This window comes from Xyrauchen texanus, chromosome 18 (genome assembly GCF_025860055.1).
Source record: "Xyrauchen texanus isolate HMW12.3.18 chromosome 18, RBS_HiC_50CHRs, whole genome shotgun sequence".
Taxonomy (NCBI): Eukaryota; Metazoa; Chordata; class Actinopteri; order Cypriniformes; family Catostomidae; genus Xyrauchen; species Xyrauchen texanus.
The window spans coordinates 10382230-10409771 of record NC_068293.1 but is presented as its reverse complement, the minus strand read 5'-3'; the positions used below and the strand labels follow the sequence as shown (position 1 = coordinate 10409771).

The window sequence follows — 27542 nt, the reverse complement described above, 5'->3', positions numbered from 1 at the left end:
TGGACATTTTCCTGGAAAATATAGCTCAGATGCGCTCATATGCCCATTATCACTTACAGCTTTGGCCACTGGGGGCAGTGTTTCACATTTCGTTAAGCACAGAATGATTTCAGCTAAAGAAAAGTCAACCTACGGTTTCCGATTTTACTGTAAGATCAGTCTGACACAGTACAAGGTTTGACAGTTTCCAACATTTTACTCTTATTTTCACTACTTCTAGTGGTACATAGAGCATCATATTTTATCTATATTTTTTAATTCACACAAAAAAGATGTATTGCTATTTGTTTGTTTTATTTAGAATGTTCTCTTTAAACACACAGCAACACAATATACAGATAATTCCCAAAACTCTATTTGTTACATGATATTTTGTAAAGCAGTTGATAGTAAATTAAAAATGAACACTTAAAAGACATCCATATACAAGAAAGTAAATAGAAAAAAGGCACAATGTATTTTTTTCTCATTACACCAAGGTGCTACCCATAAATTATACAGATACATTCAATTATCTAGAGTGCAGTGTCCTTTATGGATAAATGCACACGTGCTAAACATATGATTATGCAAGAGGTCCTGTATCTCTAGCACTGCAGAGCAACAAAGTCCTACAGTAATCTGAACATTCAAATATACACCTTATATATTCATGAATGTAGCAGGCAGGTGCAAGTCCTAAAATTATGGTCAAGAGGCTCTTTTGGTTTATTCACACAGATTTGTAATATCACACAAATTGAGTTTGATGTGAACATGTTTTGAGGCTAACAACCAAGCTGAGAATGAGTGAAACTATTAAAAGTAAACTAATACTGTATCCTCCTTTATTAACATAAAACAAACTCTGAATGTGAATATACAAAATAAGTGTATCAGCCGAGCGCTGAAGGTATACTGTAGTAATCAGTAACCATGTACTTGAATGTTCAGATAAAAATCTATTGCTAACCTTCCTTTATGAGGATTCAAAAAAACTTTCACATTATTCAAGTCACAGGCCAGCAAAGAAAGACTCCAATTACAAAAATAAATAAATATAGAATTAAATAAGAAAATAAAGTGAACAATTACATGTCTGAATCCCCTTATGGATCTCCTACATGCAAATACAGGATAAGGACATTTAATGTCACCAAACTGTACGACATATCTAAGACACAGGAACTGGTCCAAATATAAGGTACAACAAATAGGATTGGTTTTGGTTCATTGAAAGGCAGAATAATATAGTAATTTATCATAGATTTAGCACATATACAAAACAAATAAACCAACTATATACATTCTATGGGCCTTATTCATGAAACACGAGCAGAACGATTTTCTATGTACATAAATCATTCGTATAACCATCCTTGCGTTATTTGTTGCATGCAACTCAATTCAAACGTTTACATAAGAATGGATTTGCTTGTGTTTCGTGAATAAGGTACTATATGCCTGGGAGGGGTTCTAGGTCTAGGAGTAGAAATTACACTGTATTTATTTAAGATTTCCCTTGATAAAAGCAAAGAGGAGGCTACCTTCTGGTTGTGCAAGTTTGCCATTAACTGGAGATATATTTAGGCTTGATCTACAATTCATGTTCATTTGTTTGGCTACAATGTTCAAAGGACAAATGCAATTAGAGCTTGCAAGATGTTGTGCTGAAAAAGGAAATAACGTCTTTTAAAACAGAAGTTTGTAGACTAAACACAGGTTTCAGTCAAGTTTTGGTCCAAACCTCAAGTTGTGGTCCAGGGTAGGAAGTGGTCAGATATCTGAATTGGCAAAAGATTAACTTAAATAATTGGCTCCAGTGCTCCCCCTTTTTCTCTCTCTGTTAGTGCAAAGTACTCAATGTTCCTTCAGTCTAAGAAAAAGAAATAAATTACAAAAATGTCAAACAACTTTGGTAAATTATTTGCATACATAAAATAGTGATATGGTAAATAAGATGGGGGAGGTCACTTACTCAACAGCAACTCCTGGACGGTTCTTGTGAGAGCGAAGCTCCTTCATCACAAGTCTTAGCAAAAGCTAAAGAACAAACATACAAACAAGTCATTATTAGGGATGGGTATCGTTCAAAAATATTCAATACCGGTTCCTAAACGATACGTTTTTCAATACTTTGGTCGAAAAACAAAAAACAAACAAAAAAAACAGCAGGTAAAAATGGTTAGGGTTAAGCTTAAACAATAAAGCAAGACACCTTGATTTCAAACTTTGAACTTTATTTTTTATATATTTTAACAAAAAGTTGAAATGAAACTGGGAAAAAATAAGTGCATTTAAAATGTGTTGTTCAACTTTTTGAAAGATGGCTTTACAACAGTTGAACATCTCTCTGGCAAAGAAGCTTCATCCGTGCATTCTCTACCCATCGGGTATTTCGTTATCCAGGAAAATGTATCATGCATGTTAATACATTTGTTTAGTTCCCTCCTTCACGATATATATATCCAATTACATCGGAAACCTCGGGGCTGAGGGATTAGTGAATATTCTTGCGTTCTTGATTTTGCATTGAAAATTAAATAATTTATTTAAAAAACAAAAACTTAAAATCAAAAACATTTCCAAATTCAAATTGCACTCCAAACTAAACGAAAAAGCAAATAAATAAATAATAAAATGATAAAATATTATATATATACACACGTAACCACATTTCCCATTTACCGTCAGGCAAGAATCCTTCTAAACATGCAGGCGGAAAATTACTTACACAAATGAAGACATAAAAACAATTATAAATGTAAAAATAATAATTATGATGATGATAATAATCACTGAAATATAAATCATGGTTCAAGGTGAAAGTGTTTTTGTATTATTTTATTATATATATATACAGGCTGCAGAGTTACGTTCACAATAAACTGCTCTGTGGAATTAAAGTGAATTGAACTCAAAGCACCTCCTGAACTGAGATGTCAGAGGTCATTTGCAGCACTCATAAAAAATTTAAATCGGAAGGCAGAAACAAAGAGTGAGATCCTTAGAAGCACGTGTTCCACGAGACTGCTTGCCTCTGTATCAGCGCGTCATATATGCGCATATACGGCTTTTCTGTCATCTGTACTTAATAATATAATAGAGTGTTTCTTCAAACGTATGTCTTTGTGTCTACAGGCGAATTATTTGTAATATTAATTTGATAATAATAATAGTCTAATAATTATTATCAATAATAATTTAATAGATTCATGGGAAAACCAGCCAAATATCATCATGACATGTTCTTGCTAATTTTGCCGACACATTCAGAATCATTACCGCTTTTCCCGGTGTCGCTGCGGCTCGCTTCGTGCGTGCGCTTGAAAAATTATATTTTAAAAGCTCATTATTACGGTTTAGTATTTCTCTGAAATGTAGAACAGTGTTAGCAATGTTACTGATAACATTCTCAATCCTGGAACTCATTTTCTGATACTATACACCTAGGAAATGCTTGAGGGTGAGTAAATTATGGGATAATTTTCATTATTGGGTGAACTAACACTTTAAGTTTATAATTAAATTATTATTGATATTGTCAAGCCGGTTTTCGCCTTCTCCTTTCCATTTAACCATGTTACACTGGTATGCGGTATCATGACCTGGCCCCGCCCTCCACCTTGCCACAAACATATTGATTTTATATATACAATCAACATCTTCAAATAAATACATTTTTTAAGCTGTTTCTGTCATTTGCAATGCTCCACAGGATTGTAGTACAGTCCCTTATTAAAAATGTAAAGTACTCAGTCTTTTTGTCCGATTTTTTAAATACTTTAGCTTCAAGACAAAATTTGTTATGTTGTGATTCAACTCGGAGCTTGTTGGTTTGGTTCATTAGAACTCTTATGAAATCCCTACAGAAAAAAAGAATAGAAAATATACATGTGGAACTAAGACGACTGAAAAATAAAGAGGGCACTAGTGCACTCTGTAGCTTTGCTTGAGTAACAGACCCAAGTCGTTATTTACTGATAATCTTCCCCTTCAACAAAGCTCTAAAATATAATTCGCAACTGCATTCAGAAACTGGACCAGCAGGTTTGACGGCAAAACATAATTGGTTCTAATATGTAATAAACAAACACAAAGTGGTAGTTTTAATATGAAAGATGAAGAATTTGAATTAAGCGCTACAGAAGAGGGGAAGATTTTCAACAAATAGACTTAATTTTAGGTTTGTCCATCACACAAAGCTACTTTATGCCTTCAGATGACTCTGAATATTGTTCCACAGACTGTTTTCTTTTTCAGTGCTTTTTTTTTACTACTTTTAGGAGCTTGACAGTTATTGTCACTTTAAACTTTTTTTTATATAAACAAAAGACTTGTGTGAAGATTCTTAAAAAAAAAAAATAAAAAAAAATCACCTTTTGCATTCCACAGAAAAAAATGATGGCATTTTGGTGTGGACTGACATGGGGCTGAGTAAACGATGACTGAATTTTAATTTCTGGGTGAACTGTCCCTTTAAAGCTCTGGAAATGCAGTCAGCATGAGCTTAAACTCACCAGCAGTGCCAAAAAGTCTGCAGTCATGAGCATGTAAAAGACTTGATTCCAGCCTCGTGCTGACAAAAGCCCTGCCAGCAAAGGTCCTACAGCAGCACCTGCATAAGATGAAAGAGTTACTTCTGTCAGTTCTACCTGTAAGTGCTTGAGACGGCTTCATCCTGATATCAATGTCTACCAATACTACTTGAATAAAATATGCAATTCAGCAGTAATAATGCTCCTACCAACTGATCCAGTGCCATCTATAATAGCTGTAACTGTAGAGAGAGCCCTGGCATTGCCCTTTAGACTCTTGTGTGTTCCCTATAGAATTAAATAAAATAAGTCAAATAACAATAGACATGAGCAGAAGATTATGCATTACAAAAACACACGTTGGTGCAGCTATCCTTACGAGGACTCTCCATAGACATAATGATTTTTATACTGTGTGAACTATAGATTAAACCTAACCCTCACAAAACAACTTTCTGCATTTTAACATAAAAAACCCCAAAACAGTTTAGTATGTTTTTTAAAGGTGCAATATGTAACACTTTTCCTGTAATATTCGCCCCTTTTTTTTGTCTATGTGTGAACAGCCCTTCCCGGACTTCCTAGGTTGCCTATTAAAGCCTGTAGACTGATTTTCATGCGAAGGGAGCAGGTCGCTTTTGCGAAAATCCAAAGGACGTGACATTTATGCGTGCTCCGGAGAGCCTTGCCTCAGCGCTTCTCTTCCGCTATTCAACAGCGTCAAACAAACAGCTACACTAGATAACTTTATCTTAGAGATGGAATCCAGCAAATGTCCGACTCCAACACAAAATCAGAGCAAGCCAAAAAAAAACAACAAGCCCATTTATCTACTGAATCCCTTCTGGCGAAGCGGGAACGTGATTGTGGTTGAGCGAAAACTAGAATGAACATCGGCAGGGCATTTGATTCCTGGAGGGACCTTAGTTTTATTTTGGGGATCAAAACCAACCCTAAATTGGTGTTCATCTTATTGGACAGGTAAACTTACATAACTGCAAAGCATGTGAAATATTGTGCCATAAGGATTGATCTGGGTAATTTTAGCTAAACAACGACACATTAAATGAATGCTAGACAATGTTCAAGACAATGCAAAAAGTCCCTTTCATTAGTGTAACGTAACTTGGTTATACAGTAAATATATACATTCTATTATTGTAAAACAATAACACATCAATATACCAAATGACAGTTGTGATGGAATCAAATCAATACTGAATTGTCTCAACTTATTTATAATGTACTGTCTATTTTATAAACAGCTACTGTCATCATCCACCAAAGTTAGCTTACAGCTATTGATAAAGTTGGCTAGATAACGCCGACAGAGGTTATCGTTTAAATGCAGTCAGTGTATCATGCAAAGAAAAGTATTTACTTCAAACTACAGACTCGCATAGTCAGACCTATATCCACACTTTGTTTTAGCCCTGTTCCAGCACTGGAGAGTCAAATATAATATACAGCTACAGTAATCTACGGTGAATCACGTTCAGTCTCTTTGTACGTTACATCATTGTTTTGGTCAATGCTCGCTGGCGTCCCTATGGAGTGTGTGCACAAGCAACAGGTAGCTGGCTGCAGTTCCCTTAATGGCCACAGGTGTCATTAATAACAAGGGTTTCTGAATCTAACATACTGCACCTTTAAGTGATTTGCCACCCAAACCCACCCACCCACACACTCACCAGATCAGCAGAGACAGCAGTCGTAATAAGAGAATAAGGTCCATTGACTAAACCACCACATACCAGCAGCATACCTTTATGTGAAATTACACAAACATCAGACCACTAAAACATGCAATAGAACAACATATGAAACACAAAATGGTTAATTCTATGAATTTTCCATTTTGAAAAGGTGACTTTTCACGTTAATGTCTGTAAGACTTCATGAATATTCTGTTGACATATTTCTCAATGAAACAGGAGGTTTGGGCTGGACATATTGAAGAGTTTGTACCTTTTTAAACAGCCAATAGACATTAGTTATGTCACAACATGAAGAAGCATGATTTGCTGCATGCTAGTTGGTTGCAGGTGGTATAAGGGGGAGGGACATTCTCATTTTAGAGAGCATTTAATTGGACAAAACCTGCATGAATAAGTCTGCAATGATGTTGGTCTGTTTTCTGGAATTTTTTTTATTTTATTTTTTTGTTACCTATAATAAATCGTGGTAACAGAGTTGACATTTAAGACTGTCCCAAACTGAAAAAACATTAGAAAACAAGACATTTACTTAAGAGTAAAACTGAAATGATTTAATATTAATTAAAATGATTATAAACGTTATGCATTTGTTATATATTGCAAAATACGGTTTAACTCAATGACACCAGCAGGCATTCGATTCATGATCATCATCATTGAAAGAACGGCGTTTAGAAGTAGCTCATTTGCACATCTCATTAGTGGCAAAGCAATGTGGTGAAAAACTTATGTAACTCTGAAAGGCAACACTGGGATGATCTTACCAATAGTGGGCCCCAAGCCAAACTGCTTCATCACAGAGAAGCCATAGAGCTGTTGAAAAACATAAACCACAGTCAATGGTGAGAGAATGCACCTATTTAAAAATCATTTGGTAATTATTTTATTTTCCAGTTACTTTTCGTCATCTATTTGCCAATGCCTTTTCTTTTTCATTTAACTTTGGCTTTTCTTTTTCCATTTGTTTTTCTTTCTCCATTTGACAATCGAGTTTATTGGACAGTTGACTCGTTGTAGCAACCAATGAACTTTCAACTCTGTTTTAAGACACCCCCTCACCCACGTGCCCCTTGAAGGAGACGTGAGACAGCCTGCAGCGGCTTCCATAGAGAAGAGCCTTTAAATCCACATGCTTTGGTTCGCTGCATTTCTACACATGGAAATGTTGACTCTTCCGTTTGGTTCATATAGGTAAGTGTATTTTGTAAGGGCAATAGAATGACATACTGTGGGTGCAGCCAGTAGAAGCATCACAGCACAAGTGGTGGCCCTCTTTCCAATCTTATCAGAGATCACTCCAGCCAGGACACCTCCTACACACAAACACAAACATGTAGGATGCTATTTTAAAAACTTAATTGTTGAATAGGGCTGGGCATTTTGACGTTATATACCGTGCAATGGTAGAGACGAGTCAACTCAACAGGTAAAAAGCGCAACACTGCAATTTGCAGCATCAATAAAGAATTATTTCTTTTTTTTCTATTAAAGAAATAAAGAACTTAAATGTGGTCAGAGGTGTGCATATATCACCTATTTTAAAACAGCTTCAAATGTGGCTTGTCATTTAGACTCTATAATCTGAACTATGCAAGTCTATTGTTATAAACTCAAGTGTACAGGTGAAACTCGAAAAATTAGAATATCGTGCAAAAGTTCATTAATTTCAGTAATTCAACTTAAAAGGTGAAACTAATATATTATATAGACTCATTACAAGCAAAGTAAGATATTTCAAGCCTTTATTTGATATAATTTTGATGATTATGGCTTACAGCTTATGAAAACCCCAAATTCAGAATCTCAGAAAATTAGAATATTACATGAAATCAATAAAAAAAGGATTTTTAATACAGAAATGTCGGCCCTCTGAAAAGTATAATCATGCATATGTACTCAGTACTTGGTTTGGGCCCCTTTTGCATTAATTACTGCCTCAATGCGGCGTGGCATGGATGCTATCAGCCTGTGGCACTGCTGAGGTGTTATGGAAGACCAAGACGCTTCAATAGCGGCCTTCAGCTCTTCTGCATTGTTTGGTCTCATGTCTCTCATCTTTCTCTTGGCAATGCCCCATAGATTCTCTATGGGGTTCAGGTCAGGCGAGTTTGCTGGCCAATCAAGCACAGTAAAACCATGGTCACTGAACCAGGTTTTGGTACTTTTGGCAGTGTCAAGTGTCAGTGTCAGTGTACTTTTGGTGCCAAGTCCTGCTGGAAAAAGAAGTCAGCATCTCCATAAAGCTTGTCTGCTGAAGGAAGCATGAAGTGCTCTAAAATGTCCCGGTAGACGGCTGCGTTGACTCTGGACTTAATAAAGCACAGTGGACCAACACCAGCCGATGACATGGCTCCCCAAACCAACACAGACTGTGGAAACTTCACACTGGACTTCAAGCATCTTGGATTGTGTGCCTCTCCATTCTTCCTCCAGACTCTGGGACCTTGGTTTCCAAATGAGATGCAAAATTTGCTCTCATCAGAAAAGAGGACTTTGGACCACTGAGCAACAGACCAGTTCTTTTTTTCTTTAGCCCAGGTAAGACGTTTGACATTTGAAGCCCATGTCCAGGACCCGTCTGTGTGTGGTGGCTCTTGATGCAGTAACTCCAGCCTCAGTCCACTCCTTGTGAAGCTCCCCACACATTTGAATGGCCTTTTCCTGACAATCCTCTCCAGGCTACGGTCATCCCTGCTGCTTGTGCACCTTTTTCTTCCACACTTTTCCCTTCCACTTAACTTTCTATTAATGTGCTTTGATACAGCACTTTGAGAACATCCAACTTCTTTTGCAATTACCTTTTGAGGCTTTCCCTTCTTGTGGAGGGTGTCAATGATGGTTTTCTGCACAACTGTCAGGTCAGCAGTCTTCCCCATGATTGTGAATTCAACTGAACCAGACTGAGAGACCATTTAAAGGCTCAGGAACCCTTTGCAGGTGTTTAGCTGATTAGAGTGTGACACTTTGAGACTACAATACTGAACCTTTTCACAATATTCTAATTTTCTGAGATTCTGAATTTGGGGTTTTCATAAGCTGTAAGCCATAATCATCAAAATTATATCAAATAAAGGCTTGAAATATCTTACTTTGCTTGTAATGAGTCTATATAATATATTAGTTTCACCTTTTAAGTTGAATTACTGAAATTAATGAACTTTTGCACGATATTCTAATTTTTCGAGTTTCACCTGTATGTAGACTGAAGCGGTTTCTACATGGATGCCAGAATTACAACTAATTTATTATAAATAATATTATCTTTGGTTTGCGCCCATCATGTTCCCAAATAAAAGAAAATACTAAAAAGAGAAAAAGCACCATTTTAAAAGTATTTAATACATAGGGTTATACAAAACGGGCATAACCAAATTTATATACAGTACTGTGCAAAAGTTATATAGAAGAACAAGGAGCCTACAACAGATGTTATGGCCCCCACAGAGCCTGGATCTCAACATATTTGAGTCAGTCAAACATGATTACATGAAGAGACAGAAGTAACTGAGAGACACTAAATAGATTGATAATAGCTTGGAACATCCTATCTGAAAACAAACAAGAAAAACTGTCCAGGTGTACCTAGGAGAATTGGTGCTGTTTTGAAGGCTTGTTTTATGTTTACTGGATTTTACATGGTGCAATTGATGGGGCAGTGGTGGCTCAGTGGTTGAGGCTCAGGGTTACTGACCAGAAGGTCGGAGGTTCAAGCCCCAGCACCACCAAGATGCCACTGTTGGGCCCTTGAGCAAGGCACTTAACTCCAGGTTGCTCCGGGGGTGATTGTCCCTGTAATAAGTGCACTGTAAGTCGCTTTGGATAAAAGCGTCTGCCAAATGCATAAATGTAAATGTAAAATGTAAATGATAATGAAAACTATTTATGACATTATTTTTGAAGAAATCCTCTTTTTTTTTAAGAAATCTAAATTTTTCACAGGTGCCTAAAACGTTTGTATATATTATGTAATAATATTATATACAGTTGGAGTCAGTTTACATGGACTTAATCATAGAAAACTTTCCCTGTCTTAGGTCATTTAGAATCACTGCTTTATTTTAAGAATGTGAAATGTCAGAATAATAGTAGAGATAATTATTTATTTCAGCTTTTATTTCTTTCATCACATTCCCAGTGGGTCAGAAGTTTACATACACTTTATTAGTATTTGGTAGCACTGCCTTTAAATTGTTTAACATGGGTCAAACGTTTTGGGTAGCCTTCCACAAGCTCCTCACAATAATTTACTGGAATTCTGGCCCATTCATCCATACAGAACTGGTGTAACTGAGTCAGGTTTGTAGGCCTCCTTGCTCACACACACTTTTTCAGTTCTGCCCACAAATTTCCTTTCGGATTGAGGTCAGGACTTTGTGATGGGCACTCCAATACCTTCACTTTGTTGTCCTTGAGCCATTTAGCCACAACTTCGGAGGCATGCTTGGGGTCACCGTCCATTTGGAAAACCCATTTGCAATGAGCTTTAACTTTCCTGGCTGATGTCTAGAGATATTATTTCAATACATCCACATCAATTTCCTTCCTCATGATGTCATCTATTTTGTGAAGTGCACCAGTCCCTCCTGCAGCAAAGTACCCCTACAACATGATAGTTCCACGCCCATACTTGGATGGTTTTCTTCACCTTGCAAGCCTCACACTTTTTCCTCCATTATGGCCCAGTTAAATTTTTGTTTCTTTAGAACATAGGACATTTCTCCAAAAAGTAAGATCTTTGTCCCCATGTGCACTTGCAAACTGTAGTCTGGCTTTTTTTTATGGTGGTTTTGGTGCAGTGGATTCTTCCCTGCTGAACAGCCTTTCAGGTTATATTGATATAGGACTAATTTTACTGTGGATATAGATACTTGTCTACCTGTTTCCTCCAGCATCTTTACAAGGTCCTTTGCTGTTGTTATGGGATTGATTTGCACTTTTCACAACAAACTAGGTTCATCTCTAGGAGACAGAATGTGTCTCCTTCCTGAGCGGTATGATGGATGCATGGTACCATGGTGTTTATACTTGCGCACTATTGTTTGTAAACAATGTGGTATGTTCAGTCATTTGGAAATTGCTCCTAAGGATGAACCAGACTTGAGGAGGTCCACAATTGTTTTTCTGAGGTCTTGGCTGATTTAATTTAATTTTCCAATGATGTCAAGCAAAGAGGCACTGAGTTTGAAGGTAGGCCTTAAAATACATCCATAGGTACTCCTCCAATTCAGTACACCTCCTATCAGAAACTAATTGGCTAATTATTCCAAGCGGCTTAAAGGTACAGTTAATTTAATTAACAATTAACTTCTGATCCACTGGAATTGTAATATAGTAAATTAAAAGTGAAACCATCTGCCTGTAAAAAATTGTTGGAAAAATAACTTGTGTCATGCACAAAGTAGATGCCAAAACTACAGTTTACTAATATGAAATCTGTGGAGTGGTTAAAAAATTAGTTTTAATGACTTCAACCTAAGTGTATGTAAACTTCTGATTTCAACTGTATACTGTATGTTTTATTAGAATATACATGACATTTTTCACAACATACCAACAATGCCTCCCACATCGAACAGTGTTGAAAGGTCTCCAGCTTCTTTGGCATCTAGGTGAGCTAAGAAAAAGGAATCACATGTTAGTTGTGGAAGACAGAGAATCCACATCTGTTAATTATGTACTAATAGATTAAAGGGATAGTTCACCCAAAAATGAAAATTCTCTCATTCTCTCATATCATTTACTCACCCTTATGATATCCCAGGTGTGTATGACTTTCTTTCTTCAGCAGACCACATTTTAAAGAAAAACATATCTCAGCCCAGTAGGTCCTTAAAATGCAAGTGAATGGAAATTTGTCTTTTGAAGATCCAAAAATCAGTCAGCATAAGCGTCATCCATACAACTCCAGTTGTTAAATTAATATCATCTAAAGTGAAACAATCACTTTTGCTGCAAAAAAGATCAATATTTAAGAACTTTTTAACTATAAACCAGTCTGATCACCGTCCACTTCCATTTTAAGGACCTACAGAGCTGAGATATTCTTCTTAAAATCTTCATTTGTGTTCTGGTGAAGAAAGAAATTCATACATCTGGGATATCATAAGGGTGAGTAAATGATGAGACAATATTTCATTTTTGGAAGAACTCCCCCTTTAAGGACAAATATGTAAGCAAATGTGGATGCTCACAAGTGTGTGGAACTGTGCACATCTTCAATACTGCTGAGTTTACTGTTAATTTGTCTTGTCAATCACTGTGCTGTATCAAGCATGACGTTAACGCAAACTTTGTGGCTTAAACGTATTGACATAAGAATACAAATCAACAGTGTATTGGTGCTTCTTCACGTCACCACAGGAACTTGCGTTACAAGCCCACACCAAAAGAAACAACAGAAAGAATATACTGCATTTGTTTGTACTCAGAATGAATTTAATTACTTAGAAATGATGTTCCAGAAAATGTATACAGGTCTGAAATGCCGGCGTTGCCATGATACGCAGAGTGCATACTCTAAACAGGTCGGGGCATCAATGCGGTTAGATAGCAAAGCTTCGTAAGAGAGTTTGGCTTCAAATTCAGCTCTTAACTCAATAACACTGGCCATGTGACTACAAGGGAGGATCACTGCATGTGGTTATTTGACATGCAGATTCAAGGGACGTGAAAATAATAATTGATACTAAAGGGGACACACCGTATAATGAGGAATCAAATTTTCTCCAATCTTTTGAAATTAAGAGTTCATTGAGCTATGGAAAGATATTGTTACTGTCAGAACTCAAAAGTCCTCTTTAGTAGAACCCAAGCACAATTTGTTGACAAAAATCCTTGGGACTGCCCAGATACCACAAGCAGAATAGATGCTAATATTTCTAAATGCCAGGAAATCAATTACTTTAAAGGTGTGAATGTTAGCTCAATCTTGTTCAGTTCCTGAACCCTAAAGTCAGGAAAGAGTGCTTGAAGTTAATTTTTATCAAGGTTCCTGATCTTTACGCAACAATCATAGATTTTCTGCCACATTTCAGTGTGGATTGTTTTTTATTTCTTTCAAAAAGTAATGCAGGATTTGCAGCAGCTCTTATTGACGGACCCGACAATTAAAAACGACATTAGACCTGACAGCAGGCCTACAGCCTGAGCGAGAGAGAGGCAAATAAATGTTTCTCATTTCACATGTGACAAGGGCGCTTCTTAAAAGCACAGCAGCTAAAATTACCCATTTAATTCTATGGGTCAGAGAGACGGTGTAAAGTGGCCATAAAAAATGTATTATGCTCTTTGTACCAAAATAATTATACTGTAAGTAGACTGCAGGGAATAAATTTGATCTGACCTCTTTAATCTTTCTCGATCATGTTGTTCACTTGCCAATGATTACTACTCTATGTGGCACACCTGCCTAAAGGTTTCTAGAGAATAGGTCTTAATTTAAGAAACATAAAACTGTATCTCTCACCTGCTTTAGTGATGTACAGGGGAAGCCAGAAAAGGAAGGTATAACTGACCAACTTGGCAAAGAGCAGACAAAGAGAGAACTCAACCACTCCCTGCAAAAACATAGCCAAAACCAGCAGAAACTTCAGTGACACATTACACTGCTGAATGGAGTCTTGTATTGGACTGACGGATGGGCGGTACTTACAGGAATGCGTAACGCTCCCATGAAGCTGATGGCTGACGGTTCAGCCTCACTCTTCACCACCACCACCTGCTGCACAGGTACACACACGCCAATGCTCTCCTGCCCCAGGAGAAGCTCTGTATCCCAGCTCTAACAAACACAGCAGTACAATATTATGTATGAGACACTACAGTGTATGGCCAAAAGCATGTGCACACACCCTTCTTGCACATGAGGAATTGATGCCTATGGTTTTGAAATTAAATGTTCATCAAGCACATAAAGCAAACTTTTGACAGCAGAGTGTATATGTATAGGAGTCAATGAGAGAGACTCAATGGGATCAAAAACGTACCTGTGTTTTATTTCCTTGCTTGTACTGCAAGTAGAGGTCTTTATGTCCGTTCAAACCATTCCAGTTTTTATGCATTTTCTGAAAGAAACACAACAAGCGTTCAAACTGCCTGACAGAGGTAACAGGACAGTAGTTTGGGTACACACTGCAAGAGATATATTCAACAGTCATAATATAAAAAACAGAAGATATATGCCTACTAGTCAAAAGGTAAAACACACCTACTCATTCTATATTCTTTTACTATTTTCCACATTTTTATTAAGAGTAAATACATCAAAAACTATAAAATAACTAATTGAATTTGAGAATAAAGTAGTGACCAAAAATGCTTTTACAATATTTTACAATACAATATTTCAGATTCTTCAAAGTAATTCAGTCTTCCTTTGATCATTTACATTTTCCCTTCACTAACTGATCCATTTACAATAAAGTGCTATTAGTTAACATTAATGCATTAGGTATCATTAACTAACAATGAACAATATATTTATTATAGCATTTATTAAGCTGTATTACAATTGTTCATTGTTAGTTAATGTTAGTTCATACTGCATTAACTAATGTTAACAAATACAACTTTAGATTTTTAAAATGTATTAGTTAATGTTATAATTAACATTAACAAAGCATTAACAAATGCTTTAAAAGTGTTGTTCATTGTTAGTAGATATTAACGAATGTTGTTCCCAAATGTTAACAAATGGCACTTTATTTTAAAGTGTTACCAAAAAGTATATACAGTATATATTAATATAATTAAGCAAAGACATTTATCCATGGGGCACAATTTAGTGTGTATGAGTATATTTGTATTAAAAAATAAGCATAATAAGCCTTTAAAACCAATGGTTTTAAATATCATGAGAAACACACAATTAGTGTTTACATGCACATCACTGCACTGATAACTCCCAAAAATCGGTGAATTAAAAAAAAATATGACAACACAAGAAAACCGTGTTTACATGAGACTTGAAATCGGCAGATTATTTTCTGCTTTTGACATCAAAACGTAAACAGGTTTGGATATGCCAGTAAGAATGCTGGTAAATGTGTTGGATTTCACCACTGGAGTCTTATGGATTACTTTTATGCTGTCTTTATGTGCTATTTGGAACTTACAAGTTCTGGTCCTCGGATTTATGGTTTTGCATATTTCCAAACAAGCAGTTTTGTGCATTAGCTCTAAGTATCAGTGCCACACCTCCAGTAATTTGTAATTAATGAATCACTATGAATATTTAAGGATCCTTTAGAAACAATTCAAGAGGCATTAGAGTAAACAATGAAAAAGAATCAAGAATTATGCAGCAGCCAGCTGCAAAGTGTTTGAAGTTCCTCTTGAATTGAATTAATTCCTCCTCCACAGTCAAAATGAGAAAAAGAGGCATCAATCAACATTTTCTGCATCTGTCACCCCCTTTCTCCATGCCTAACGTCTCTGTTAGTCCTGATTAGCCACTCCTCCCAAATCAAAATCAATGTGATGAGGGGTTTCAGAAATCTGAACTCTCCCTTTGTTTAAAAGGGCACCTCTTGCTCTACTGAGACTCACAAGTGTATGCCGTTGCCATAGCGACAGATTTAGAGCATGAATGCATCAGAGGCAATAATGTTATCCAACCATCTTTACCTCAGATCCCAAAGGAAAGACAGTAACTAATGTGAAGATGACACAGACTTTGTCTGACTCACTGTTTATTAGACATATGCATAAATAAGCGAAGGTGATTAGGGCTTCAAACAAAACTAAATAAAACAGTGACTCACCTGATTACTTGGAGCTGAGCTCTGGGCGCTGGCAGTCTTCAGATCATTAGGGTCTGAAGATACAGAGGCAATTTTATCAGAGCTCATTAAGAAACAAGAACATCTTGACTAGGCTATACGGCAACAATGTTCATTCCTTACACATAAGTAAGGCAGATGTTATTTGCACCTCGGTGTAAACAGAAACATGCTATTTACATTTTATCAAGTAACATGGTCTACCATTCTAAAATAGCATGTACAATAATAAAGTAAATAGGATATACTGTATAGAGTATTGCTGTATATATAGTTTAATAACAAACAGTGACAACAAAAGATTATTTGGTCATTTATGTGGCATTTATATTAAAGACAGCATAACATTTTCAAAGTTAAAGGGATAGTTCACCCAAAAATGAAAATTCTCATTTGCTCACCCTCATGCCATCCCAGATGTGTATGACTTTCTTCAGATGAATACAGATTTACAAGATACAAGATTTTTAGAAGAATATTTCAGCTCTGTCACTTTGCAAGTCAATGGTGACTGGAACTTTGAAGCTCCAAAGAGCACATAAAGGCAGCATAAAAGTAATCCATAAGACTCAAGTTTTCTGGTAAGAACGGAAATAACTCCTTTTTCACTGTACATCATGTCATTTCAGTCTCTAGGCACAATCATGATGTCCTGATTTCAAGCTTGATTACACTTCCTAGTGCTTGACAAATGCTCAGAACACTAGAAAATGTAATTGAGTTTGAAATCAGGACCGCCAAGAAGACTGATGTCAAGATTAATAGTGAAATGGGAATTATATTTTGGTCTGTGCTCACCCAAAATCGATTAGATCATTTTAGAAGACATTTATTAAACCACTGTCATCGTATGGATTACGTTTATGCTGCTTTATGTGCTTTTTAGACCTTCAAAGTTCTTGTCACCATTCACTTGCATTGTATGGATCTACAGAGCTGAAATATTCTTCTAAAAATCTTTGTTTGTGTTCTGCAGAAGAAAGAAATTCATACACATCTGGGATGGCATGAGGGTGAGTAAATGTGAGAGCATTGTCATTTGTGGGTAAACTATCCCTTTAAAATATAATATCTATCCCATCTTAATATTCCGTGACAACTTTAAGTAAGCCATTTCTAGTTTTGCAGGTGGCATAGAAAATACAAACTTGTAAATAGACAAAAGCATTTGGGCACTTTCTGTCTGTCAAACGCAGTGTAACATGTTCAGTTAATGTGCTGTTAGGACTTCATAGATCCATTAAATATCACTATAGATGCTGTTGGTTAAACGTAATTGCAAAAATGGCTCAGAAAAGTTAATTTAGTTCAGAGAAAAGTTGCAGATGCCACTTGGTTTGTTATTTTCCTATATGATGCAATGAAATCCACATATTTTTAACAGTGGCTAAAAGTGTCAAAAATATATGTATTTTTACATAATATAATACAACATAAAACAATGTAAAATATAATAAATTTATAACATAATATTTGCATTTTTGGGAATTTATTATTTATAGAGGTAGTGAGAAAGGAGACAGGAAAACATGGGGGGAATAGTGGGGGGTGGGATTTGGAAAATGTCACAAGCCGGATTTAATCTCGGCTCACCCACGCATAAGCACTACCATGCAAAATGTCAGAACACGCACTACCCAACAGGCCATGTCACCAACATTTGTATAGCTCTACCAGGTGCAAATAGTTGTGCCAGTGCTATTTACACCTGTCACTCCAAATAAATAAAGACAAAGGTCAATCTAGCATCTTGAGATGTCACATTCAAAACACTTACGCTCTATTAGAAAGAAGAAGCAGATGACCCCCATAGCAGCGATGATAATGCCAGGGACGATGAAAGACAGACCCCAGTTAGAGGACACGTAATATCCAGCGATCAAAGAGCCCAGAATGTTGCCCACTGATGTGTGAGAGTTCCACAGACCCATGATGAGGCCTCTCCTTAAATGAAACGCAAAAAAAGAGATTATGTAACATCTACTTGAGTGACATTAACAGATCTGATACACTCAAGTGGGTAAACAACAGCTAAGAGGTGAATAAACTACACTACACTTTGAGTGTTTGAGCACATAAAAAAGATTTATTGTGATGGTGGATAGTGTGATGCCTCATACCTGCCCTTGCCGAACCAATTACCAATGCAAGTCACGACACTAGGCCAACCAGTGGTCTGAACTAAACCATTAGCCACCTACAGACAGAAAACAGAGTCTGCTTGGCATCATTTGAATTCTTGCTACAGTCAGGCCCATAAATATTGGGACATCGACACAATTCTAATCTTTTTGGCTCTATACACCACCACAATGGATTTGAAATGAAACAAACAAGATGTGCTTTAACTGCAGACTTTCAGCTTTAATTTCAGGTGAACGGTGTAGGAATTACAACAGTTTGTATATGTGCCTCCCACTTTTTAAGGGACCAAAAGTGATGGGACAATTGGCTGCTCAGCTGTTCCATGGCCAGGTGTGTGTTATTCCCTCATTATCCCATTTACAAGGAGCAGATAAAAGGTCCAGAGTTCATTTCAAGTGTGAGGAACAACATCCTATGGACAGATGAGACAAAGATCAAGTTGTACCAGAGTGATGGGAAGAGAAGAGTATGGAGAAGGTAAGGAACTGCTCATGATCCAAAGCATACCACCTCATCAGTGAAGCATAGTGGTGGTAGTGTCATGGCGTGGGCATGTATGGCTGCCAATGGAACTGGTTCACTTGTATTTATTGATGATGTGACTGCTGACAAAAGCAGCAGGATGAATTCTGAAGTGTTTCGGGCAATATTATCTGTACTATACCCTCAAATTAAAGCTGAAAGTCTGCAGTTAAAGCACATCTTGTTCATTTCATTTCAAATCCATTGTGGTGGTGTATAGAGCCAAAAAGATAAGAATTGTGTCGATGTCCCATTATTTATGGACCTGACTGTATATTCACCCAGACACAAAGGTTTCCACACCCTTTGACCATTTAATTTTCTGTCATTTTTTATTTCTGGATAAGGATTTTTTTTTAATCATTTCAAAGAGATTGCACTCGCAATATGCAATTTATAGCCAATATTTTTAAGCTGAGCATAACTAGCAAACATTTCCATGACTTTCACATTTCTGTGACTTTTCTTATAAAATTCCCTGATATTTCCAGGTTTTTCATGACCATGAACAAAGTGAATGAGCGTTAAATAATGAAAGTCATCGAGGGTGTCGTTTCATTGTTTTTGTATGACTCTCACCTGAACAAATATATAGAACCCGAGGCTATGGATGTCATAGACATATCCCAGTCCAAACAGACAGGTGAAAAAGCCACTGGTCAACATGCCCACAGTCAGGTACAGACGAATGGGCAAACGCTCTCCAATTATTCCACTGAAGGAGACAGGACAATGAATCAGATCCATTTTACAGACAGTTATACAATTGATGTCTAATGTCAGCAACATACTATAAACATATATCAAGTGTGTACTAGATATGGGTGATACGATTGTATGCTACAATGGCAGAAATGTGTCAACATGAGATTTGGCTATGCAGCTTATACCACCATATATTAATTTGTGCGGCCATCAGTGTGTACGACTGCTTTACATATTAAACATGTGAGAGCAATGAATCCTGGAAATACATAGTAGGACGTGTCACAAACTAGCTAAAAGGAGGAAGAACATATTATGGGGTGTTATTAGGCAGAATTGAAGTAGAATTTAACTGCTGTGTGGTCACTGGTGTGCGTATCTCAGCTATTTTACATACCAAATCAGAATTTAGAGCGTAAACTGTCCATTGCATAATATTAATGTTACTGTAGTGAGTCTTTTGTTTTTATAACTGAAAGGAATAGTTGACTCACAAATTAAAATTCTCTCATCATTTACTGTCATGCCATCCAAAGTGTTTTTGAAGTTCTGGTCACCATTCACTTGCATTAAATGGACCTACAGAGCTGAAATATTCTTCTAAAAATCTTTGTTTGTGTTCTACAGATTAAAATAAGACCTACACATCTGGAATGGGATGTTTATAATCTATAAATATAAATGTATACAGTTGAAATCAGAAGTTTCCATGCAAGTTGAAGTAATTAAAACTCAAATTTTAACATTATCTAGCGAACATTAGTAGTAATTATTCCAAAAATGGTTTACAGACAGATTGTTTCACTTTTAATTGACTATCACAATTCAAGTGGGTCAGAAGTTTATATACATTAAGTTCATTGTGCCTTTCAGCAGCTTGGAAAATTCCAGAAAATGATGTCAAGCCTTTATGCAATTAGCTTCTGAATTGGAGGTGTACCTGTGGATGTATTTTAAGTCCTACCTTCAAACTCAGTGACTCTTTGCTTGACATCATGGGACATTTAAAAGAAATCAGCCAAGACCTAAGAAACAAAAATTGTGGACCTCCTCAAGTCTGGTTCATCCTTGGAAGCAATTTCCAAATGACTGAACATACCATCTGTACAAACAATAGTGTGCAAGTATAAACACCATGGGACCATGCTGCCATCATACCACTCAGGAAGGAGACACATTCTGTCTCCTAGAGATGAACGTAGTTTGTGCAAAAAGGTCAAATCAATCCCAGAACAACAGCAAAGAACCTTGTGAAGATGCTGGAGGAAACAGGTAGACAAGTATCTATATCCACAGTAAAATGAGTCCTATATCAATATAACCTCAAAGGCTGCTCAGCAGGGAAGAAGCCACTGCACCAAAACCACCATACAAAGCCAGACTTCAGATTGCAAGTGCACATGGGGACAAAGATCTTACTTTTTTGAGAAAATGTCCTCTGTTTTAATGAAACAAAAATGTAGCTGTTTGGCCATAATGACCATCGTTATGTTTGGAGGAAAAAAGGTGAGGCTTGCAAGCTGAAGAACACCAACCCAACCGTGAAGTGTGGGGGTGGTAGGATCATAATGTAGGCATGCTTTGCTACAGGATGGACTGGTGCACTTCACAAAATAGATGACATCATGAGGAAGGAAATTGATGTGGATGTATTGAAGCAAATTCTCAAGACATCAGCCAGGAAAGTTAAAGCTCATTGCAAATGGGTCTTCCAAATGGACGGTGACCCCAAGCATACCTCCGAAGTTGTGGCAAAAAGGCTCAAGGACAACAAAGTGGAGGTATTGGAGTGCCCATCACAAAGTCCTGACCTTAATCCAATAGAAAATTTGTGGGCAGAACTGAAAAAGTGTGCGTGAGCAAGCAGGCCTACAAACCTGACTCAGTTACACTAGTTCTGTATGGATGAATGGGCCAGAATTCCAGTAACTTATTGTGAGAAGCTCGTGGAAGGCTACCCAAAAAGTTTGACCCAAGTTAAACAATTTAAAGTCAATGCTACCAAATACTAATAAAGTGTATGTAAACTTCTGACCCACTGGGAATGTGATGAAAGAAATAAAAGCTGAAATAAATAATTCTCTATACTATTATTCTGACATTTCACATTCTTAAAATAAAGCAGTGATCCTAACTGACCTAAGACAGGGAAAGTTTTCTATGATTAAATGTCAGGAATTGTGAAAAACTACCACAGTGGATTTCCAGCATCATTAACTACAGTATATCATGTTATATTATATTACTGTGATGTAAATGACTCATAACAGCAATATATAATTTTGGTCATACTGCCCACCCCTTATGTAAACTGCTGGAACTTCAGTGATTGCTCTTCTCAGTTAGGCTTTATGGTGAGACGGGGAGTGTTTTGTACTCGTTCTTACCTGAGATACATGCCTATAGCGTAAGCACACAGGAAAGAGTAATCCATTGCCCCAAGTAACTGCTTATAGTTACTTCTATCTATAGGGATACACAGAGATGGCTCAAAATAATAGTTTGAAATTTACAGTATTAACAGAATAGGGCCAGTGAACTGATTAAAATAATAATGATTAATCTCAATTGTTTCTGGAGTAAACACATTTAGTAGGGTGACAAAAGACGCATTCTTGATGTCCGTCTGCACAATTATTAAAATAGTAATATTTTTTCTATTTAAACATGCTAGATGGAATGTCTTTGTGATGCTGGTTTTCCAGCATCTCTAAGCCATAAGTACTGCGTAAAGATGCATAGAAAAAAAGAATAGTAAATTATATCCAAGCTAGAATCTTACCGAAAGGTTTCCAGCTGCAGTCTAGATCCAAGTGAAGTCCAGGCTGCTGACTGCTGCTATCTGTCGACAGCTCCGTAACATGAGAGCAATTCTTATGCAGTTCACTCTACACAAACACATACACATCACTCACAGAGATCAGTCAACACAATATAAACGAATCTCTGACGGCTCATAAATGTTTTGTGAGTACGTACTACTACTTGATACAGGTCACATATCAAGGCAGGGTCAACAGTGCAAGTAAGTTCAACATGGTTAGATGGCTGCATTCCATGTACTTCTAGATAATGCCCAGATACAAGCGTTAATGTGTTACAGAAATCGACAAAAATAGCTCTAGGAGTTCCTGTAAGCACATTGTCGGTAAGAGGATGTGTAAATGTTTTATCACACCATCAGTATGTAGCATTGTTTAAGCACTGTCTCATATAGAGATTTTTAGGGATGGGAATTGCAAGAAATGTAATGAATTTGGTTTTGATAATAAAAAAATAAAATAAACACTGTTCTGATCATGTATATTTCTTACATGCAAAGGGTTATTCAATTTGACAGGTGTCAGGTTACCTTAACAATGCTGATAGGCTTCCTGGATAGATGGAAGCTAGTGTAGAGCAGGAAAGTGAGAGCAAATGTAAAGGCCCTGTACCTGCGAAAAGCAAAGCCAACAGGGTTCAATAAAAAAAAAAAACTGTGAAATATCCTCTGTTCATGGACTGTCACACCATATATGATAAAAATGTTGGCTGCACTCCAAAACTGTCCCAAATACTAGACGGATACTAGACATATGCAACAAGCATTAAATTGTAACTGGTAAATCATATACCCTCTGGAGTGACACGATAGGTGTGGGTGAGAAACAGATACAAATGTACGTAATTTTTTTACTTTAAATTCTCCTCCGTGACCAGTAGGTGGCGATATGCATGAAGAATGTGAATCAGCAAAATAAAAGAAGGATGTGAAAGTAAAAGTGGAGATTTATAGCAAAAAAGGACTTAAGTATTGATCTGTTTATATCCTGCACCTATCACATTGGTGAAGACATGGATTTAACCACTGGAGTCAATTGATTACTTTTTTGCTGCATTAATGTGCTTTTTGGAGCTTCAAAGTTCTGGCCACCATTCACTTGCAGTAAATGGCCCTACAGAGCTGAAATATTCTTCTAAAAATCTTTATTTGTGCTCAACAGAAGAAACAAAGTCATACACATCTAGGACAGCATGAGTGTGAGTAAAGGGTGAGATGTATTTTTTTTTGGGTGAACTATCCCTTTATTAAGGATTTAAATTTTTTTATGAAGATTACACTCATCGTAAGCAATTCAATATTTTAGGGCTGAGCAAAACTAGAAAAATCTAATGTTGGCTATAGAAATGTTCAGACTTGTCCATTACTTTTTAAGATTTTATCCATTTCAATGACCTTTCCATGTTTTCTATAGCCTTGGGAAACCTGATAGATATATTGTTTATTAATAATAATGCTAAATGTAGTTTCATGGCAGTATGAAAAGTTTATATTCAGACAATTTTTTTAAATACACCTTCCATTGGTCAGTGTGGCAAAAAGTTCATTTTTGGACCACATAGCTAAAGTCTGGCTAGTTTAAAACAAATATCCATATAATTCTATATTTGCTAATGTACAAGGCACAGCACCCTTCTCTACATGACGCAAGAATGTAAACACGTCTAGCCTGTCTTTGTGTTCCTTTGATAAGGGAAACTCACTAAAAGTTATCCAACACCTATATCACCAATGTGAAAAACGAACTGCCCCCTTAAACTTAATAGTTGGTTGAGCCACCTTTAGCAGCAACAACTGCAACCAAATGCTTCTAATAACTGGAGATCAGTCTTTCACAACACTGTGGTGGAATTCTGGCCCACTCTTCCTTGCAGAACTGGTTTATTTCAGCCACATTGGAGGGTTTTTGACTAGGCCACTCTAAAACTTTAAATGTATATATTTTGAGCCATTCAGATTTGGACTTGCTCCTATACTTTGGATCATTGTCTTGCGACATAATCCAATTGAGGTTGAGCTTCAACTCACAGACTGATGACCGGACATTTTCATATAGGATTTTCTGGTAGAGCACAGAATTCATGTTTCCCTCAATTACTGCAAGCTACCCTGGCCAGGAAGCAGCAAAGCATCCCCACACCATCACACTACCACCACTATGCTTGACCGTAGGTATGATGTTCTTTTTATGGAATTCTGTATTTGATTTACACCAGATGTAACGGGACCCGTCTTCCAAACAGTTCCAATTTCGACTCATCAGTGCACAGAAAATTCTCCAAAAGGTGGAGTGGAGTGGTGGTGGTGGCGTAGTGGGCTAAGCGCATAACTTGTAATCAGAAGGTCGCTGGTTCGATCCCCACAGCCACCACCATTGTGTCCTTGAGCAAGGCCCTTAACTCCAGGTTGCTCCGGGGGGATTGTCCCTGTAATAAGGGCTCTATAAGTCGCTTTGGATAAAAGTGTCTGCCAAATGCATAAATGTAAATGTAAAAGGTTTGAGGACCATCAATGTGTGTTTTGGCAAAATTCATGTGAGCCTTAATGTTCTTCTGGGTTAGTGGTGGTTTTCGCCTCACCACTCTTCCATGGAAGCCCTTAGATGCTGTCCTTGGCTTTTTATGACTTCCTCAACGAGTAGTCGCTATGCCCTTGGAGAAATTTTGGAAGGTCAGCCACTTCTGGGAAGGTTCACTACTGTGCCAAGTGTTCTCCATTTGCAGATAATGGCTCTCACTGTGGTTCTTTGGAGTCCCAGAGCCTTTGAAATAGCTTTGTAACCCTTCCCAGACTGATGTATTTCAATCCCAATTGTTTTCCTCGTCATTTCTGGAATTTCTTTAGACCTTGCCATAGTGTGCTACTGGGTGAGACCTTTTAGCCAATTTCATGCTGCTTTAAAGAACTATTTAGGTGTTGATTTGATTGAACAGGGCTGGCAGTAATCAGGTCTGGGAGTATCTAGTCTAGCTGATTTTGTTTGAATTTTTGAAACATTTTAGTATGAGATATACACAAAAACAGAAGAAATCAGGATGGGGACAAATACTTTTCCACAGCACTGAAATGTGTGAATGACGTATACATGCAATGGAAACCAAGTAAGCAGTAGTGCTCATCTAAACCTCAGGCAGTGCATGATTTTATGTGCAAGGCAGCGACCACGGATTTAAATGCAGAGGTCAAGAAAGAGAACAACACTTTTTTTATGGAACAGAATGCAATATTGATGCTTATCTAATTGTGTAAAGCAAGGCCTGTATTTAAGCAGTGTTAATGGTAAACATAGGTAGATTGCACATGCTATTCTATTACAGACCTGTGCAGATCAGGAGGAGCTGTATTAATGCTTGACTAGTAATCAAAAATGTATAAGTTGGGCATTTTTGTTTAATTATACAGCAGTAAAGACATTGAGCTAGCACACACAGAAACAACAACATTTTGAGCCAGTCACATAACAGTTAGATATTGATATTGATGAAATCACACCTCAAAAAAAGGAAATCCTGTCATCATTTGCATACCTTGTTGTCGTTCCAAACTTAAGAAGGAGAGTCATAGGTGTTTCAAAAGGCATAAGGGTGAGAAATGATGACAGAATTTTACTTTCGGGGTAAACTATGTCTATAAGCTAGTTTAAAGGCACAAAAAATGGTTAAACAGGAGAAGAAACTCACCACTGGTTCTTATCATAGGACGCCAGGAAGCGAATGCCAGGTGGGACTGTTGCCATGTTTGTATATATTGTAAGTGAATTAACACAGCGTGTTTAATAAAGCTGCCTACTAAATCTCATAAAGATGTTAGGCAGGATGCCCGCCATAGATTTAAAGTCACAAGACCCATCTCTGACTTAGAGGGGCCTGGGATGTGATCAAAGAGAGGCAAGATCCAAACCCGATCTGTCCCATGTTATGTGACTTTATATCCTGAACAAATGAAGAAAGAATGAGAATGATTTCCTGTCAGAGAACTACTTCATTAAACTTTGACCTGCTCCTTTGATCATAAAGCATGACTTGATTGTTAAATAATATACAACAAGAGTAACTTAAAGACAGCACAAACTCAATTACATGTGAGAAAAGCTTTACAGAAAAGCTTTATATCAGATACTGTGCTAAAATATAATTCAACCAAGATCATAAATATTAAATTACAGACAGACTACAGTGAGGGTTCACGTTGCACATCATTATTATTGCATATGATGTCAAGAGTCGCATTCTCTAAAGGTAATGGGAAGAAAACACTTTTATTAATCAATTGATAACGGACTAAGAGATATGAAACCATTAATGCATGATTTAATTTAAAATAGTATCAAACATTGTTGTTGGTCTCAACGTACCGTGCGACTCTCGGTTCAGCGACGTCTGTCACGACCGTCTGTTCACTTCCTCTTTCACGCTGATGCGATGACGACACTCAGAGCAGCATGAACACAGACACAACTAGACACTACAAGAAGACTTCAGGAAGTAAAATATTTCAAAATAGAAGGTACAAATCTGCGTAAATATGCAAAAGCCAAACTGAATTAAAGAGATAGTTCACTCAAAATTTTAAATTCCCTCATCATTTACTCACCCTCGTGTCATCCCAGATGTGTATGACTTTCTTTCTGAGCACAAATGAAGATTTTTAGAGTATCTCAGCTCTGTATGTCCTTACAATGCAAGTGAATGGTGACAAGAACTTTGAAGGTCCAAAAAGCACATAAAGGCAGCTTAAAATTAATCCATAAGACTCCAGTGATTTAATCCATGTATTAATACGTGATATGATAGATGTGGGTGAGAAACAGATACATTTTTAAGTCATTTTTTACTATCAATCTCCACATTCACTTTCACGTTTTTCTTCTTTTGTTTTTGCCGATTGCATTCGTCGTTCATATCACCATCTACTGGGCAGGGGGGAGAATTTATAGTAAAAAATTCTTCTAAAAATATTTGATTGTGTTCAGCACAAGAAAGAAAGTCATAAATATCTGGGATGCATGAGGGAGAGAAATTAAGAGAGAATTTTCATTTTTGGGTGAACTATCCCTTTAAGCCTTTGACTCACCTCAGTCCCTAGTAGCAATGGCAGTTCTGATGCTGCTTTGGTCCTGTATAAATGAAATTCTGCATCAGAAAAGCCTTAAAATAGTTGTTGTCATGATAGAGCATATATTTAATCATTTAGTTTAATATTTAACAAATAGATATAATTTTGTATTTACATTCATTTAAAATTTCTATTTTCATAGTTTTATATTCCAAACATTAATCTCATAACATGATTTATGCAGTTGTAATGCAGTGTAAATGCATTTATGACTGATCTG

At 36.8% G+C, this 27542-nt stretch overlaps 1 protein-coding gene across 1 annotated transcript; it reads right to left on the bottom strand.

The window, feature by feature from the left end:
• Positions 1 to 187: 187 nt before the first annotated feature.
• On the bottom strand, positions 188 to 26630 carry LOC127659073 (glucose-6-phosphate exchanger SLC37A1-like). Its single transcript, XM_052148705.1, has 20 exons — positions 26562 to 26630; positions 25888 to 26139; positions 22739 to 22820; positions 22169 to 22274; positions 21774 to 21852; positions 19261 to 19396; positions 18135 to 18211; positions 17792 to 17958; positions 15997 to 16049; positions 14221 to 14298; positions 13887 to 14015; positions 13701 to 13791; positions 11787 to 11849; positions 7463 to 7548; positions 7000 to 7048; positions 6209 to 6282; positions 4727 to 4805; positions 4500 to 4597; positions 1958 to 2022; positions 188 to 1855 (listed from the first exon to the last, which is right to left on the bottom strand). The coding sequence occupies exons 2-20, from the start codon at positions 25941 to 25943 to the stop codon at positions 1840 to 1842; spliced, it is 1584 nt and encodes a 527-aa protein (XP_052004665.1). The 5' UTR covers positions 25944 to 26139; positions 26562 to 26630; the 3' UTR covers positions 188 to 1839.
• Positions 26631 to 27542: the final 912 nt, after the last annotated feature.

What these genes read in the sequence shown, in the direction of transcription:
- LOC127659073 (XM_052148705.1), bottom strand. Translation starts at nt 25,943, where the DNA reads ATGGCAACAGTCCCACCTGGCATTCGCTTCCTGGCGTCCTATGATAAG. An exon ending in AATTGGTTCGGCAAGGGCAG is followed by an intron (nt 17,959 to 18,134) that starts GTATGAGGCATC and finishes GTTTCATTTAAG; the next exon opens with GAGAGGCCTCATCATGGGTC. An exon ending in CCTGTACATCACTAAAGCAG is followed by an intron (nt 11,850 to 13,700) that starts GTGAGAGATACA and finishes CCTTTTTCTTAG; the next exon opens with CTCACCTAGATGCCAAAGAA.